General features: G+C 40.6%; 1 protein-coding gene across 11 annotated transcripts in view; it reads right to left on the bottom strand.

The window, feature by feature from the left end:
* The window catches only part of FHOD3 (formin homology 2 domain containing 3), a 391,220-nt gene that overhangs the window by 211,255 nt on the left and 162,767 nt on the right, over positions 1-17,198 (bottom strand). For all 11 annotated transcript variants that reach the window (XM_052787649.1, XM_052787651.1, XM_052787660.1 and 8 more), the window contains exon 4: positions 5,516-5,583. In XM_052787649.1, coding sequence (XP_052643609.1) covers positions 5,516-5,583 — 68 coding nt within the window. The remainder of the gene's footprint in view (positions 1-5,515; positions 5,584-17,198) is intronic.

The following is a 17,198-nucleotide window of genomic DNA, read 5'->3' as shown; positions in this document are numbered from 1 at the left end:
AAACAGGTGGAAAGAAAGAATATGGAAAAGAAACTCTACTACTATTTCAGCAAGTTGAACCATTTGGAAGTAACTTTCTGCTTTCAATATTTTGTTATTTCAGTTAATGAAGGCGTAGGTAATTACAGGATCTTTTTCCCCCGATAACTTTTTTTCCCCTGTCAGTGCAAGAAGCAAGCAAGCAAAAATAAGTCACACCTCAGTATCAGAGTAATCTATATAAAAATTAGCCAGAAATGCTTTGGTTACCTCCCCCTATAAAGACAAAGCAGTTGGTGGGAAATGAACAGAAAAAGTCCTGCTGTCGCCATCTCCATTTGTTTACCATGGTCCATCTACCAGTATGCAGTCAACCACCAGGTAAAAATAACACTGAAACTAAAGACATTTTATACCATTGACTTGACAGGGACAGAATTCCAACCTTTGCACCTTGAGTAGACAGCAGATACATGAATACACTGTGGTTTTTTCCTCCCAGTTAATAGCAGAATTATAAATTACTAGAAAAGTCACCTAGACCAGACTCTACCAGGGATATTCTCCATGGCAGCTCAGCAACAGATCGAACAATGTTCACGCACTGCATTACATACCTGAGGAAGCTAAAGTAGATAGGCTCCATACAAAACAAGCTTTCCTGGTTCAATTCAAAGATTCGTACAAATTAGAGAATGAATAATGGTGGCTTCCCAAGTTTTTAGGCTATCCTTGTGGTGCAAGTAGTTCACATTTTGTAGTCCCATTAAGAACTGTTTAGACCTCAGCCCGTAACTTTGTCTAGGCATGAAGAAGCCACTCTGTTTGCCAGTGAAATTGAGAAACTGATTTTGACATTTAATGTGTCATGTCTATTTTATTTATAATCTCTAAACAGTAATGAGACATATCCTTTGTAAAATAGAATTAGACAGATATGTAAACTGCTACGCGGAACTACGGTGAATTCGATTTGGGAAGAAAATGAAGGTTTCTCTCTTTTTCATGACTTAATCAAGAACCCTTCCAAGAGGGCTCTTAAAGGGGAGAGGTGGCAGCCTGCCTCACAAGTGATGACAGCAGCCCCTAAATCAAGTGTCACACAGCTTCAAACCCTAAGGAGTCATCAGTCATGCTTGCAAGAGGGGAAGGAGCAGCCTCCTTCCCTGAGATCAATGAGGCAAACACAGAATACTCCTCCTGCTCTCCTAAGGATGATTGATGACTCCTTAGCAGCTGAAGTGTGTGACATTTGATTTCACTCACTGATAAGATTGTGTCTATCCAAACACCTTCTAGTTAATGTTTCCAGGGCCCCTACATAGCTGTTCTTTGCAACGTTTTACACAAAGCTCAATTGTTCAATGATTAATGAATTCCTCAACAATAGCAGAAAATTCTGTAAGAGAATTTTGTAACTTTGTGGCTTGATATTCTGATCACAACACAAAATGGGAACATAGGCTCCTCAAGAAAAATAGTGGGAGATCTCCTGCCTTTGACAAATGACACTTAGTGGGGAAAGCAGTCCTAAAAGAAAACTGGCTTTTTTCCTTAACACTTTAAAATATACCCTTTAGGTCTGCTTTCCAGAAAACCTAATGCATTGATTGATTAAAAATATTTTCCAAAACTTTAAGAAGCAGATTTACACATGATTATAGATTTCAACAGACTTGAAACATGCTTTATAGCTTTCTTATTTTTCTTACAGCACCATATTCTTATCCAGTTATTTCAGATTTTGAAATGATGCAATCAGCATGATTTGAAACTCTGCTTTGTAATGCTTTGTAACTACAAGGCACACTTTTGTTTATAGGTTCTAAAGCATGCCTGCTTTATATTACATCTAGTCACATCAGAGGTCTTGTTCGATAAGCTTCTTTAATATCACATAAATTACGCAGCACTATTTACATATATTATAGTGCTCATACCCAATTTTTCTGCTTTTAAGATTGATATTGAATTAAATGTTTTAAGCAGCTGTATTTTTATCTCTCTTACGATATCACAATCAAGAAATGCAAGAATGTTTTTCAAGCCTGATTTTATAAGTGCCATGTTCAGCTGGACTCTGCCCCGGATGCCTTTGGGAGGTTTTAGCACTTTGCACAAAATTCACGAATCTCTGATAAACACAAGAACCAGGCAACCCAGAAGTCTGTCAGAAAATACCTTCAAAGGGAGCTAAACTGTACTCCAACAGGTTGTCAATTATATCTATATAACTTTTTTCAGCTCTTTTAAGGTCAAGTGCTTCATATACTTCTAGTCTGAAGATTACTTTCCTTACTCTCTCAGTTTGTTCGTCAAAAAGCATAACAGTAAATCAGAAGAAGAATACTGCAGTACAGTCCAGCAAAAGATGATGAGTGTGGCTATCTCAACCCTTCAGAATGAATGACAGGAACAAAATGGCATTACTGTCAAAGAAAAATGCTCCACATAACCTTTATCATTTTGCCAAAACCAGCCCACCAGAAGAAACCAAAGAGAAATTCCAAGTTTGGACTTGTCAAATGAATCTTTCATTTAAAACCTGAAACAAAAGCATTGCTTTTGCCAAACATTGCTAATATTGCTGAGGCCTCGCATGAAAAAGCAAGAGCTCCGACTATTTGGAATTCATATTTGATGTAAAACTTGGGCTTGTTCCCACTTAATGCAAAGAAGAGACTGCACATTACCTTGAAGCTCTTTAAATTAAAAATGATACTGACACAGAACCGTGCCAAATTAACTCAGCTGTGATGAAATGATTACAAAAACATGCTGTTATGAACGGTCTTGGCACTTAAAGACATGATGAAGTCTCCATAACACTCTGAAAATGTGTTAAAATGAAAATAAAGACTGGTTTTGAAGTCAACATTTTATTTCCAAAATATTATATTCTTAAGGAATTTAAAATACTAAATATAATGAGATACAAAATCAAACAGATACTTATGTTGAAAAATATACTTTTTAAAAAGCTTTTAAGATGACACGTTTCTAATCCTGACATACTTCAATGCCATAGACTAAAAAATATATTTGGTATGACCTTTTGGACAATAGTGTTTGGTCTATAACATAACCTTATAATATTAACTTGTATTTTTCTTCACTAAAAAATTGAAAAAGCTTTTCTTTCTAAAACAGATAGAAAAATCATCTTACATTCTCTCTCATGGTTCATTATGAGATAAACTAAAATCAGACTCAAAAGAAGCCCTTAGCAATGCCAGTAACTGTTGTTAAGGACAGCGAAGTCGACAGGTAACCAGGAATTTACATCATACAGGGTCTCATTTTCCAGTCTGAAGTATATTACCTCAAATACTTGAGCATATGATATGAATACTCTCCAGCCCCAATTATCCACTAACGAGAACCTGTATTTTGAGAGTATATGAAGATTTTTTGAAGGGTATGTTTGTTCGCCAGCCACAGTTCTACCAGAAGTACCTACTTGAAGCTGTAACAGATAATTCCCAAATTCCCTTCTGTATCACATACATTAGGAAGCAGGGACGTCGAATTCTTCAGGGAAAATTATGTTCTGAAACTGTCAGACAGGCTTCACTTAAAAACTAAATTCATATACAGATATGGGTTTGTGTGCATTACTTTTCCCTCCCCTCTCATTATTCTTCAACCCAGTCAACTTCAATAAAATTTATTAGGATAAATATTTAAACAACATTTCCGTGAAAACAGCTGATCAGCTGGAAGACAGGTATCTTACTGGTGTGTTCACTGAAAGCACCGGGTACTGCGTGCTCAGAACTACCTACTAGACTTCAAATAACCTACATGGAAGAGAACATTTATGAATACCCAAACTGGGAAAAGTCATGATGGGAGGTATGGGAGGTGTGGGATGGGTGGGAAGAGAGGCTTAGCACTCACTGCTAAATATGTGTGAGTACCAAGATTAACCTGTGGAATATGTAAATTCAAAGAAATACAAATACTTCCCAGAAACAGCTGAGCTGAAAAAAAAGAGAAGAAACCAGAGAAGACACTTGGAAACCTGCCTAATTTCCTCTGAGCACACAGTCCACCCACTTGGCAAGCTCACAGGGAAATCCAACTTGCATGATGGTGACTCTCAAACAGTCTTTCCCTGGGAATGCCTTGAAGAGACAATGGTTTTCCCAATCTGTGGCCATGAGATGACCAGACTGTTTCAGAGCTGGAACTCCTTCTTTGTCCAAAAATTTCAAACTTCAAGGACTTTCTTCTGACCCAGAAGACCAACTACCAAACTTTTCTATTAAATGGTCTACCCTTCACCATCTACTCCTATTGTTCAGAAAAATCTTCATTCTGGCATTTTTTAAATTCTGAATGCTTAACTTTGAAACCTGCAGAAAGCATTGTGTGTTTTGGAAATCTGCAATTCTGCAGTCTTGCAGAATTGTTAAACGTTGTTACTCTTAGAATAAATGTCTATTTAAAACAAAGCAAAAAAATGCTAAACTAACAGCTTAAAACCCTTGCACCTACCTATTGTGGCTGAAAAACATTATATGTTGTCATCCTCCATTTGGATCCATTAGTAAAGGAGGAGAGATGCTCTTCTTATTGATTTCACTTATATTTACCTATATTTTACTTATATTCCATTTAGAAATGGAATGCGTCATCCTGAATTCCATTTTAGGATCACATTGGCAGTATGCTCTAGTTCTCACCAATGTTTTCTTTTCCACTTTTCCTGACCTGTTCTCTACAACAAGTTTCCTTCCAGTCCTGCAATGTTCCCAAGTCCTTCCCCTTATCCAGTAAAACCAAGCGTTTCATTCAATTCACTTTCTTATCATCCACACCGCTTGTCTATCACATTGGCTACTTCCCCACAGGACCCCAAATCCTGCTGATTTCAGGTCTCCTCCATAACGAACACTCACATTCAAATCCATGCCCTTCCTTAAACTTAAACTCATCAGTCACTACCATACCCTCCTCAGCTCTATGAACTATCTTTTTGGCTAATCAATAAATCATTTCCTCTAACCTCAATCTAAATTCTAACACCTTCAGAACAATCCCACTACATCTTGGTTCCTCATCAGATCTCTCCCATGTCTCTCTCACCCTTTTTCAGTTTTTGATGTGGCTTAAACCTAGTCTATTTGTCAATTACTAGGCCAATGTTGGGCCATCACCCCAACCCGTGGTTTCCTAGCTCCTCTTTTCACATCCCCCTCCCAGTCTTCCTGATACAGAACTATGCCACTGTCTAATGAGCAGCCTGTTTCCACGTAAGAGTCCCAATTTTCTTCTCTCCTTTCCTGGCAGGTTCCAACCACTAACTCTGCCATAACTCCACATCTGGTCCTGCCTTCAGACACACTGAAGGGACAGGAAAAAGCTTGTAGACCATAAAGAGAAAAGACCCTAAGAAGCAATTGGCTAATTGCACATTACAAATGAAGTCTTAAAATTCACTTTTGCCAGAAACTGTAAATTATTCCCTACACTAAAAAAAGAAATTCAATTCACGTTCAAATCACAGAATGGACAGCCATTATTTGCTCACCTGAAATATTTGTTTCAAGGAGAAAAGTGCCCGTCTCAGCTCCCGTCCATTGGAATTGTAAAGTTTTTCTGGGAAAAAAAAAAAGCAACAGAAAGAAGTTCAGCATAAACAAAACCAACAACAGGGCAAAAAAGTAGTAGGGTTTTCAAAAGAGTTGGAGTGGAAGAGTCATAGTGCTCATTTCTCACTAGGTAGACTGCTGTTAAAGAAAGCAGCTTTGTCTTTTATATATACAGGATTCATTCATTAAAAATGTGAAGTAAAACCAGGGTTTAGCTGTCCATAACTGCAGATGGCATCTCCCAGGTAAATTCACGGTAGCTTTAACAAGATCAGTGAGAAGCAATGCTCTACGGAGTTTTTGAAAATGCCTAGAAATACTGCCCTTTCTGCATTAAGGTAAATTTAGGGTTTATTGACAGTACCAGATTAGTCTCAAAAGACTCAACTGAGAGCACTCTTTGCTATTGTTATCAAAGCTAGAGCCACTGAATCCCATCCTTGACTGCCTTCCCTCTAGACATTCTTTTCTCATGTTCTCATCTTTCTATTGTTAAATCCTTTTTGCAATGGCAATGAACATTAATACCAGAAATAGTCGGACAGTCTGTTCTAAGCATAATTCAAAACAGTGTTTTATTCTCATGAAAACTGATCTTGATCTTTTTCTAAATGAAGCAGAAGCCTTCTTTTCATCATCCAATACTGAAATATATTACTTAATTTATTCCCATACTAATGCATACTTGTAGAAATAATTTAAAGAAGACAAAAGCAACTCCTCTGCTACCTTTCTGAACCCTGCCAAAACGTTTGTGCCTTTGGAAGAAGTCTTGGAGTGTACATCTCAAGTTTATTATTGCATATTGGAAGTGATTTGTGACTATGGAAGGATGGAGCAGAAGGTATGCTCTTCAAGTCCTCCTGGTCTACAACGTTTGGCATATCTAACAGAAAGACTATATGCAACGCTTCTACAGTCCTAAATTGAATTTTATTACACTAATGCAATCTGAGGACAATTACAAAGGAAAATCAAATCTTCACGGTCACCTCCCATGACACACTTTGCCTCACCCACAGATCATCACGGAAGGACCTTCTCTGCAACGGACAGCAGCCAGCATGTCATGAGATCAAAGCTGGAATGCCCGTGGAGTGGGAATATTCTTACGAGAAAATGAAATATCAATGCCCAAAGTTTTATTTCTTACTTTCCCTTGTCTACTTCTCTTCTAATTACTACTTTACACTACAAAATCAATTTTATTTCCTTCTCTCAGGAAGTAACAAAAAAGGCCTAGCATTTGAGGATTCAATGCACTTATAACTCAGTAATCATTTTTTTCTTCAATCAAAGGCGGCAGGTTTTAATTTTAGAAAAACATCTCTTATTCCCAAGTCATTGGCAACCAAAGAAAAAACGTTAAGTAAAACTTCAGCAAAACTTACACTTTTTTTTGGTAAACTTTGAAAGTAGTTTTGTTCATCCCTAATTGCCTCTGATTTCAAAGGCAGAACATGTAGAATTGGCAAATCTATTGTTGTTATAAGTTGTCTCCTTCCTTGCACTGTTTATAGATTCCTGACAAAACATTGGAGGAACGATTTCACTTCAAGCCATAAACTTAGAGGCATACTTTAATTACTTTCGCCTAAAAACGCACTGGCATGTGAAACTACATTTCTTGGCAGGATAAAGAGTAATTTTGTCAGGAAAGCTTAAAGAATAATAAAGGTCTTTTAAGACCTGGTCTGTCAACTTTACATGCCATATTACACAAAATATTCCTCTTTGAAAGACACCTCCATCTGGCATTTGTTATTACTAATTTCCCTCTATTCATAATTCACCAGCATCATTACAAGCAGAATCTCTCCAAACAAGGCAGTACATTATCATCTTAATTAAGAAAGGCACCACTTCTTAAAGTGTTGGCAACTTTGCACGTAAATATCAACGTCCTAACAAATGCCATCTGTTGGTCTCGGTCTTAAACAGGAACAATCATCATCCCGGCCCGCGGTAAAGTCCTAACGAACCATTGTTATGATACCATAACGCTGGTTGCTTTCATTGGTGCGTGCAGATTTTTGGTACGTCTCAGAGGAACAATGCCGAACATTATTCTCCTTGGTCTTTTCACAGAGCATAACATCATCCTTGGCAATCGGCAAAAACAACGCTCTCCCTGCTCACATGTAGCGAAGAGGACAGAAGTTATTAACTGCAGCTTAAAAAGGGGTCTACCATTAGAGCTGAAGAATTAATAACTACTGGAAGTATGAAGTTTGGCAACAGCAGCGGCAACAAGACAGCAGCACGCATCGCAAATGCTTGAGCGGGTCTGACACCCCTTTTGAGGGGCAACAGTCCAGGTAAGTCACCTCATTTCTGGTATCTGCTACCAGGGCGCAGCGATCTACACAGCGACAATGCACAGTCACAGATCCCTCCTCATGTGGAGCTGATCTTGTTGGATCATCTCAGAAATACAAGTTCCTAACCTCTTCACCTGATATTCTTACACGTGGGCAATATACAGACCGTCTACATAGGTCTCGGCACCCACTTCTTATCGTGCTGGCAGCCATCAGAAACATTCACACAGCATAACCCAAGGAGGACAGTAAGACTGTCACTCCTCAGCATCATGCCACATCAGAAGATGTTTTGGTTTAGAAAACCACAGTCCAGGGTGAACCCCACCCAGGGCAGGAAACCCTGTATAAGCCAAGGTACTGCATGGGTCACCTTATAAAACCTTGTACTTGTATTTCTGTGTGCTGTTTTTCAGAAAATGATAAATGCACACACCAGATTACAGCTTAGGGACACTCAAGTAAGATGCTCTCAAGGCCTTACAGGATTCCCATTTGTCAACAGTAGCTTTAACACCACAGGGACCTCGGAGCTCATCCCAAAAGCCCCAGACTGCAACCAAGGCTATGAAAATGCATCAGCAGAAACTGAAAGGCAATAATCACTCGTAAGCTCTTTCTCTATGGTAGAAAATCAAATTAAAAAAACAGAGAGGGAAAAGCACGTTTGCTTACCATGTTTTCACACTGAAGACAATTCAGAAACCAGAGAGCAAATGCTTTCTAATGCTTGCTGTTTTTACATTAGCAATTTAAAGCGTTGCCCTCTTTTAAACAGACTGAGAAATAGCCTTCCACGCTAAAGCACAGAGGTGACTGTAATTCCCACACTGCATCCCTGGCAGAGTTGTCTAACTGAAACAAATGATGCCTGTGGTTTTGAAACAGGAGTCCAACCTGCTACTATCACCAGAAGCAAAAAATTTTGAGGTGCTCCAAGGACAGCCCAAAAGACCCACCTGCTTCACTGCCTTGTTGTAACGTGTTGTAGATAAGCTTGAATACGTGTACACCAGGACTGCTTTATGCCAGAAATTGAAACTCTGAACTTCAAGCAGGAACACTTGCTGCTACATCTCTCCCTCAATGTTCAGAAGTCTCTGGCCCGTTGGTAAAACATATCTCTCATCCTTGCCCAGGTCAGGTACAGGTTGGAGACATACTACACTCATACATTTCAAGATTAGAGAAGATAAAACAGGTCAGGGAGTTTGAGATACCTGACTGTATCTACTTATTGATGACATTTCTGACAGTTATGTCCTGATAAGCTGTGCTATTGCAGTTCTTTTTTACTACTTTTCTTCAAGAAGTAGCTGCATCTGTGGCTGTGAAATAGGTTTAACTGAAGATAGCAAGATGATAGAAAATTTCCCCTGGTGGTTCCCTCTGATGTTAACTAACACTAGAGGGCACTGCTTATTTCTTTATTTTATGAAAAAAAAAAAAAAAAAAAAAAAAAAAAAAGGCACTCTTGTCCCTCCATGGGCTTCCCACTGATGGACCAATGCTGTTTGGGATGCTGAGCTATTACTTCATTAACCCTGAAACCCTGGTTTTTATCTGTAGACTGTAGGACATCCTGAGAAATTAATAAGCATCAGCACTGCCAACCTCAAACATTCAAAACCAGAGTCAAATCTTGTGAAACTATCTGATAGAAAACCAGATACTGGTATGGCCTTGAGTTTTATTTACCTTTCTGTGACAAGCAAGAGTCACATTTGTTAAAATTATCTTTCACATCATAACGGGTAGGTGTATTCCTTGAAAGACAAAGAGATTCCCTTAGCTTACCACTTCTTTCTACAGGCAGAGTGTCAAAGATAACCAGGCTTGTGATACAGACGGACACACGTGAGAGAGCAACTGCCTATTTTCTTGCAAAGGCAGCACACTTTGGTCGAGAGAAGGCTTCACACTCTAAAAGAAAACCATTATTTATTACTCCGGGTTTTTGTTTGCTTCTACTTTTGTAAAAATAACTCTCCTGGAGAGGAAAGGGAAACAATTCATGCTAGGTGAAAAGGGATGTCTCTGCGTGAATTTGGTACAAACGTGGAGGTGGAGGCAAGGCAGTTTGGTTCGCAGTCGGCATCTTTTCAGAAAGCAAGAGAAGCCTTTAAAGATCTTTATTTTATGGGACCACTGGTAGCTTTCAAAGGGGGTTCTATGTTTTCAAAGATGACCATCAGAAGCTCAAATTTCATTGGGTATTAAACTCTTTCGACTACACGGGAAAAGGGACTTTTTAAAGAAAATAATAATTGGTCTTTATATTAATGAAAGTATTGACTTCTCTTCTGCTTTCTATGGGAAAATGAGTGTTTTCAATCCACAATAATAAAAGAAAAAACAGAATTGGCTGAATATTGCTTGGTTCGGTCCCATGTGTTACACCTGACCTCTGACCGACAGGGTACCATCCTCCTCCCTTCCTCTTCCATCACACCCATTGAATTAGTCCCTGGGATATAGTAATTTATGTAGCATCAGCCTTTTGAGCTATTGGCAAAGGCTCGTGAACATCTGGCTGAACACAAATGGGAGTTGCTCTGCTTCACTTGCTGCTGCCTGAATGACCTCCATGTCTCCCATCCATGCCTCTTTTCTTTAAACTATAATTTCAAGACGAAGCTCCTTTCCTTACAAAAACATAAAAGGGAGATTAACTCCATGTTTGATTACATTAGCAGGGTACCTAGTGCAGACCTAATTAAACAACATTTGAAACATTTCCTGCCATTCATTTCTAAAGTCCTTGCATGGGACAGAAGTAGCAATATTCTCTGGCCTCCACTAGCCACTTGCAAACGGGCTAGTACTTAGAAACTAAAAACTTAATTCTTGTCCCTGCAACAATAAATAAAACATTATTTTAAGTGCTCACTAGGAAGAAATATTAGTGATAGAAGTAATAGCAATAGCCTCTTAGAATTTAAATGAACTGCCTAGGTTTCCACCAGCATTGATGGGGGAAAAAAAATTAAAGAACAAAAAAAAATGTTTATAACAATAAAAAAAAAAATCTTTCTGCGAATGCCAAGTACCGCACTTCCAAGTTTATTACTACACTCTTCCAGTTTTAAATGGGTGTTATTCTGTCTGAATGGATTTACACAATTATAAAACTGGGTAAAAATTTGAGCAACACAGCAAGCAGTCAGGCATAGGAGTCCAATCCTGTGAACAGGTTTCAGGAAGCAGCCTGGTAGACTTCACTGGGTTACTCGAGTGGGCCCCCGGGTACATATAGTGCTGCAGATCTATAAAACAACTGTATATAAAACTAATTAGTGCAGTGTGCCAGTCTTTCACTGTATGTCAAACAAATTAAAGCAGTCCTCTAAGAAGAGACCTGGTCCTGTGCCAAGAACAGGCTCTCTTTTTAGTTTTGCTTTTGTCCACAAAAGCTAGTCATAAATGTGTTGGCCAGACAAGGCACTCTCCTTTTCGTCCCGGACCCCCTAGAAAATACACGGAGAAGGGATTCATTCACAGGCACATTGCCCCCTATTGCATTAACACAGTTGCTGCTTCTGCTGAGATTACTTCATTTTGCATATTACAAATCTGCATTTTTTCTCAAATCTGATCTTATTTTCTCTCTATAAATAGTTTGTTGTGCATTAATTAGCGCAACGCATCACATGTGAACTCAAGCTATATATTCTCCCGCTGATCCAGGGATAAACGATTAGCAGTTAGCGAGGAAAAGGAGTTTTCCTACAATAAAGGACCCGAGGCCAAGCAAGTGGCTGTGTACAAACGTGGGGAAGCCTGGCTGCGCAGCGCCGAGCCCACGTCGCCGTCAGTGCCGACTGCTTTGGAGGAATGTGCAGGCTGCCTCCAAGGAATGCCGCTCCGGCTCCCCGTCAGCGCAAAACCTCCCTGCCCTCCTTTTCATTCAGACACGCAGCAGCTGCTTAGCTAATTATGTGAGACAGTGGGTCCCCTCAGCGAGCAGGGTCCTTTGCCCCCGCTGGGAGAGTGGGATCCTTTGTGGGGAGAGGATCCTATTACGCCCGCACACGAGAAGAGCTCCCCTTCTAGCTTGCATCCTTATTCCCTTTCTCCGTAAAGGACTTGCAGGTGGGGAGTGGGAGGAGGGAAAGCCAAAAAATAGCCTCGGACATCCTTTCCTATCCCGTACCCTAAAACCACACTGGCAGAGGCTTAAAGCAGAGGGTGCAAAGAGCCACCGGCAAACCCCAGGGAGCCCGCGGCTTTGGACAGGCAAAGCAGGGAGAACTCCATGGTGGGATCTCCACCGGGAATGAAAAATACCCGATACAGCCAGCACTTCAGAGCAATTCTGTACACTCGTGCCTAATGAGTTTCCTGCCTCTTTAAGGGCCGAAGTCTGCTTCCCTGCTGCTGCAAGAAGCAAGGGGCACAAACAGTCCCCTGGATTTCCATGGGGAGGGCACGCAGGGCAGAAACCCCACTTTGGGAAGAAGGAGTGGAGCTAACCTTTTTTGAACGTTTCTCTGAAGCGCCAAACGTCCTAACTTCTGTCACGAGGGAATTAACATAAAACTGTCAGCACAGGAACAATTATACATTTAAATTCAGTGACAAATGTAGCCACTCCTCCAGGTGCAAGTGTCCTCCCCGTGAAGCATACCCCGATTCTTGCTCCTGTATTTCCAAGAGATATGAAATGAGATTCAATCATTTGCGGGAAAATGAGTAACAATAAGAAAACTCCAGAGGACCGAGGAGAAAAACAATGACCCTGAGGATGAGGAATCAGAGACATGCGACAACAGAGAAACAACACAAAGAGAAGTACAGAAAAGCAGAGGGGAGTCAGTAGGAGGGAGAAAAGACAGCAGGAGAGGTGAAGGTCTGGAGTGTCACTAATATGAAAACAGTAATACTTAAAGAAAGTAGTAATGCTTAAACAATCACCTACAGAGAACTAAACTTACTAGGAAGTATGTAAAGACTGAGTAAGAAACTGAATCACTTGTGTAAAACAGAGGGAGAGAAGTCATTCTTTCAGGGCAGGTCCTTTTCTTTCTGAACACGTAACTCCTGAACGCCCTGGAGACTCCCCCACCCTTGGTTCCAGGTTCTAGGCAATGCTTGAAATTCATTACCAACATACAGATAAACTACAGCAACATCTAAGTAATTCAGTGAGATTTAAAAGGAGGTTTTTACACTTATAGCTGGTAGCAGGGGCTTTCCAGTCTTCATCACACTCCACCCTGGGAGCCTAACGGGTCTAAACTGATCTCTCCTGTCGACCACTTCTACCAAACTTCTGATTATTCTGCTTGGCTTCAAGCAAACCATGTGTCACGGAGAAACCATTAGCCAGAGCTTCCCCTTCACAAAGCTCTCAATTTCTGTCCCTTTGCTCCTGTAGACCCATCCACATGCATGTGGAACTAGGAAGAACATTTGTCACACTATCTGTACACATTATGGCAAACAAATGCCAATGATTTACGCTAAAGGGAGATGCTAAAATGCAGCAAGCTTTTATATAGTTAAGTGCAAAAGGAAACCTCAGTTTTCACCTGCTGGATCCTGGGGGTTACAGCTATGGAGGCTGGTACTCTCTGTTGCACTGCATTATGCTAAGATGATAAAAACTGAGGGTGTCAAAACTTCCTTTCGCTATTTCCATTTCAAACTTACTTAGTGTATTAAGGCCCTGCTTACTCATAAGCAAGTGAAAGGACGTACAAGCTGATGTAGGCTGAGAGCATGGTGAAGCTGGCCGACAGAAAGGACTAGTACTTTTTCCCTTAGCTTTATACCTCTGTGCTCGCTACTGTTTTCCCAACTCCGTACTGCAGAAACCTGTCTCAGTTGCCTTCTACTGCTGCTGTGGAAAAAAGGACATAAGCGATAAGAAAGCCCAGCAGCAGGAGAGCACAACAGGAGAGCAAGTTTTACTTAAATTATGAAGTAAAAATTAGAATGGGACATTTTGCAAACTAGAATACAGAATTCCCCTTTACAGTTACATTTCCCATCCAGTCTGATACCTACTGATAACTTTGGACACACGGGGAAAGCCTGCTGTTGGAAACGGCAGCAGCGAAGTAAGTACACTGTGTAGGTCCATGGATAAAGTACAGATCTAGAACCGATTGCCCAAGCAGCTCGGTCCTCCTTCCTCCCTTGAAATAAAAAGCAATACCAGAAAGGCATATTCGAAAGTTACAGCCTTGCCAACATATTAACAAAATAAAGATCCTCTGCCTTTTCAGCCTCTTCATTCCGGCTATGGAACAGGCACTGTAGCGTACTTCCCTGCAATGATTTATTTATACAGGTCATCTCCACTCGAATGCAAAAGGAACTAATATGCTCTTTAGTTCTGAAGAGCAGGAAACAGTACTTCGGGTTGATAACTTCAAAGAAGGGCACTTCTGAATGTCCAAAAAACGCTGTGACTGCTCTTCTGTAAAAGTCAAAGGGTTACGGAAGGGAAAAGGCTGCATAACAAGGTCAAATATTACAGCACCGTATTACAGCAAGCGGTGATTGAAAAGACTTAAGAGGTCATCTTGTTCATCCCCCTACTAATGCAAAATTGTTCCCTAGAGAGTAATACAATAGGAAAGTAGTTGTTATACTAAAATATAGGTTACATAATTCAAGAGAATGGGGCCAGGGAAAATTGCTAGAAAAGAAAATAATATGGAAGAACATACTGCTTTCTTTAGAGATTACTGTAACCAGTCTAAAGGCTAAAAAATAATCATAAAAAAAATGTGCATTGAGGCCAATCTTTAACGTTTGTTTCAGTTTACAACTAGGTCTCCAAATTGCTGACTTGCATGCTTGTGCTTGAACAAGCATATCAGTGCCTCTTCGATTACAAGTACTTAATAACAACATGCCAGTCGTGATTCGAGTTTTCTGGTCTTATTCCATTTAAAAACAGTGCCAACGTGCTGCCCTGCACGCTCAATCAGCATTAGTAAACAAAGAGCAACAAACAAATTATATCAACCTATCACCAAAAAACAAGACAAAATATTTCAGCACACACCTGTTATCCCTAGAATTATGGAAGCCTTATCTGTGCTGACAGCTTGGCAAGAGGCAAAACATCTGAGCTCAAAGACATCACAGGTTTGTGCCAAGAACGTGAATGAGCTCCTGAGCTTCAAGTTCAGACCAAGTTTTACTGTTGCATAAGACATGCCAAAATATGTCAGAGGTTATCTCCAAGACTAGGTTGTTCCAGTGATCCCAGTCCATCCTCAGGGAGTGCATCAGGACTTATGAGCCTTCAGACCTGAGAGGATGCAGCCTCCTAATTAAGTGTATGCATTCGACCCCACCAAAGGTTGTTTGAAAATTTAGACAAGTGTGGACCACTAATCTGATAGCAAGGCAACAGGCAAAAAAGCATCAGCAGAAGCTGATGGTGAAAGTCTGATAAAGCTGCTTCTCCTCAGATTGCTGCTAGTGATTGCAGTGGTGTGTGCATCTTTAAATACCTGAGCCTGCATTGCCTACATACATGTGAGACTCACAGCCATGCTGCTGGGGGCAACAGGTTCCAACTCAACACTGGGGTTTTTTGACCGTTCGGAGCGGCCAAGACCAAGCATCCACCACAAAATCCTCGCATACAAAAAACAGTAGACGCGCCTGTGACCGAGATGTACAATATATATTAAGGATTAATATTTATTTGTAATTCAGCATCACCCAGAAGCATCAGCCACGCAGTCATGAAGATCCCTTCTGGAATGCTTCTAGAGGGGGGACCCAACTCCAGTGGAGCTTCATCTATAGGATTTTTTCCCCAAAATTAATTAAAAAACAGAATAATCAAAGAATTCCAATGGAAGTGCCACAGCAACTCCAGGATATTTATTTCAATATTTCACTACGTTTACTAATGATAATATTGATTTCTAAAATAATTTTTTAAAATTTAAATTTAATTTTCAGACCTCCTCAGTCTGAAAACTCTTGTAACGCCTCCATATAACAGCCTCTTCCTTACGTTAAACAACTTTACTTGTAGCTCATCTTTCTTAAAGCTCTGATAGTCCTTCTCGTTCCTGTGTACATCCTCTGATGAATTCACATCTTTAAGTGCCCAAACCCAGACACAGCAATTCAACTGAGGCTTTACCGATTTTGAGTAAAGAGGAGAAAGAGCATTTCAACACACAAAGACTTCGTTTTGCTTTAGTATTACAGTCACGCAGCAAAGAACAATCCCATAAGTAATAGTCTCATAGTTCCTAGCAGATGTGATTTCAGACAAAAACATTAGGCGAGTTAACCAGCTTTGTTCAAATAACTTGATCTGTCTTTTTCCATGTGTCTTCATGCATTTTAGGGTTCTTGAAGGATGCTTCTTTAGGACACTCGAAGGATAAAGTTAAATTAACAGAAATTAACTTAACAGAGGCTGATTTGCAACAGAGAGGGAGTGAAGAAATATCAGATGTGCGGAAGGACAGAGTGCAGCACAAATACTTTTAGCAGATGTCAAAGTAATTCAGGGTCAGCAAGTTTCCCATCATTCTGCAATTGCTGGGACACACGAAAAATGCACCATTTTGGCAACCGAAAGGAAAAGAAAACCCCGGGAATAAACTGGAACAGAACCACTAAGATCTCGAGCTAAATCCACGCCAACGCGTGAATCGCATCTGATGGGGATGCCAGGTCAAGCACGTGGCCGGTCCTCACCAGCAGCAGCCTGGGGAAGCGCCGAGGTCCCTGCCGCCTGCTGAACATTTCTGTTCTGCCGCTGCTGCGCCACGTGCCTCGCCATCTCCTGGGTCACACTTGGCACGTGTTGGGTGGCCGGCACATCGCTGCTGCGTCACCTTACGGCAAGAGGGACATGAAGAGGCAGCCCGAGAACACGGCACGGGCACCGCGGTAAAGGATAACACACTAGGAAGGGAAGTAACACCACGCGGGAGCCAACGCGCTCAAGCTTCACATGCTGCACCCGACGGCCCTGCAAAAAAACCACTGCAGTTGCTACCCTTTACTGCTGTGCAATTTATTTGTCCTTCAGTTGCTATTTTTTGTTGCTACTCAGAGACTGTTGTGAATATAAAGGCTTCTCCAGCAGCGGGGATACACCTTCATACTCTCATAAGGACCTGGACATCAGACCGCAAAGATTCAGCGGTGGAAGTAGCTAGGTACTTCACACCCTTATAAAAATGCGGTAAAAGCAGGATGCTGCTCCACTTTCCAAGCACCACGATTAGGATGAAGGGAAGTGCCTAAAGCCGCACATAGTAACATCAGGAAATTATTGATAAAAGACTGTGTTCATCAAGTGAGAACT

Source organism: Harpia harpyja, chromosome 5 (assembly GCF_026419915.1).
Source record: "Harpia harpyja isolate bHarHar1 chromosome 5, bHarHar1 primary haplotype, whole genome shotgun sequence".
NCBI lineage: Eukaryota > Metazoa > Chordata > Aves > Accipitriformes > Accipitridae > Harpia > Harpia harpyja.
This window is presented reverse-complemented; position numbering and strand designations above follow the sequence as displayed.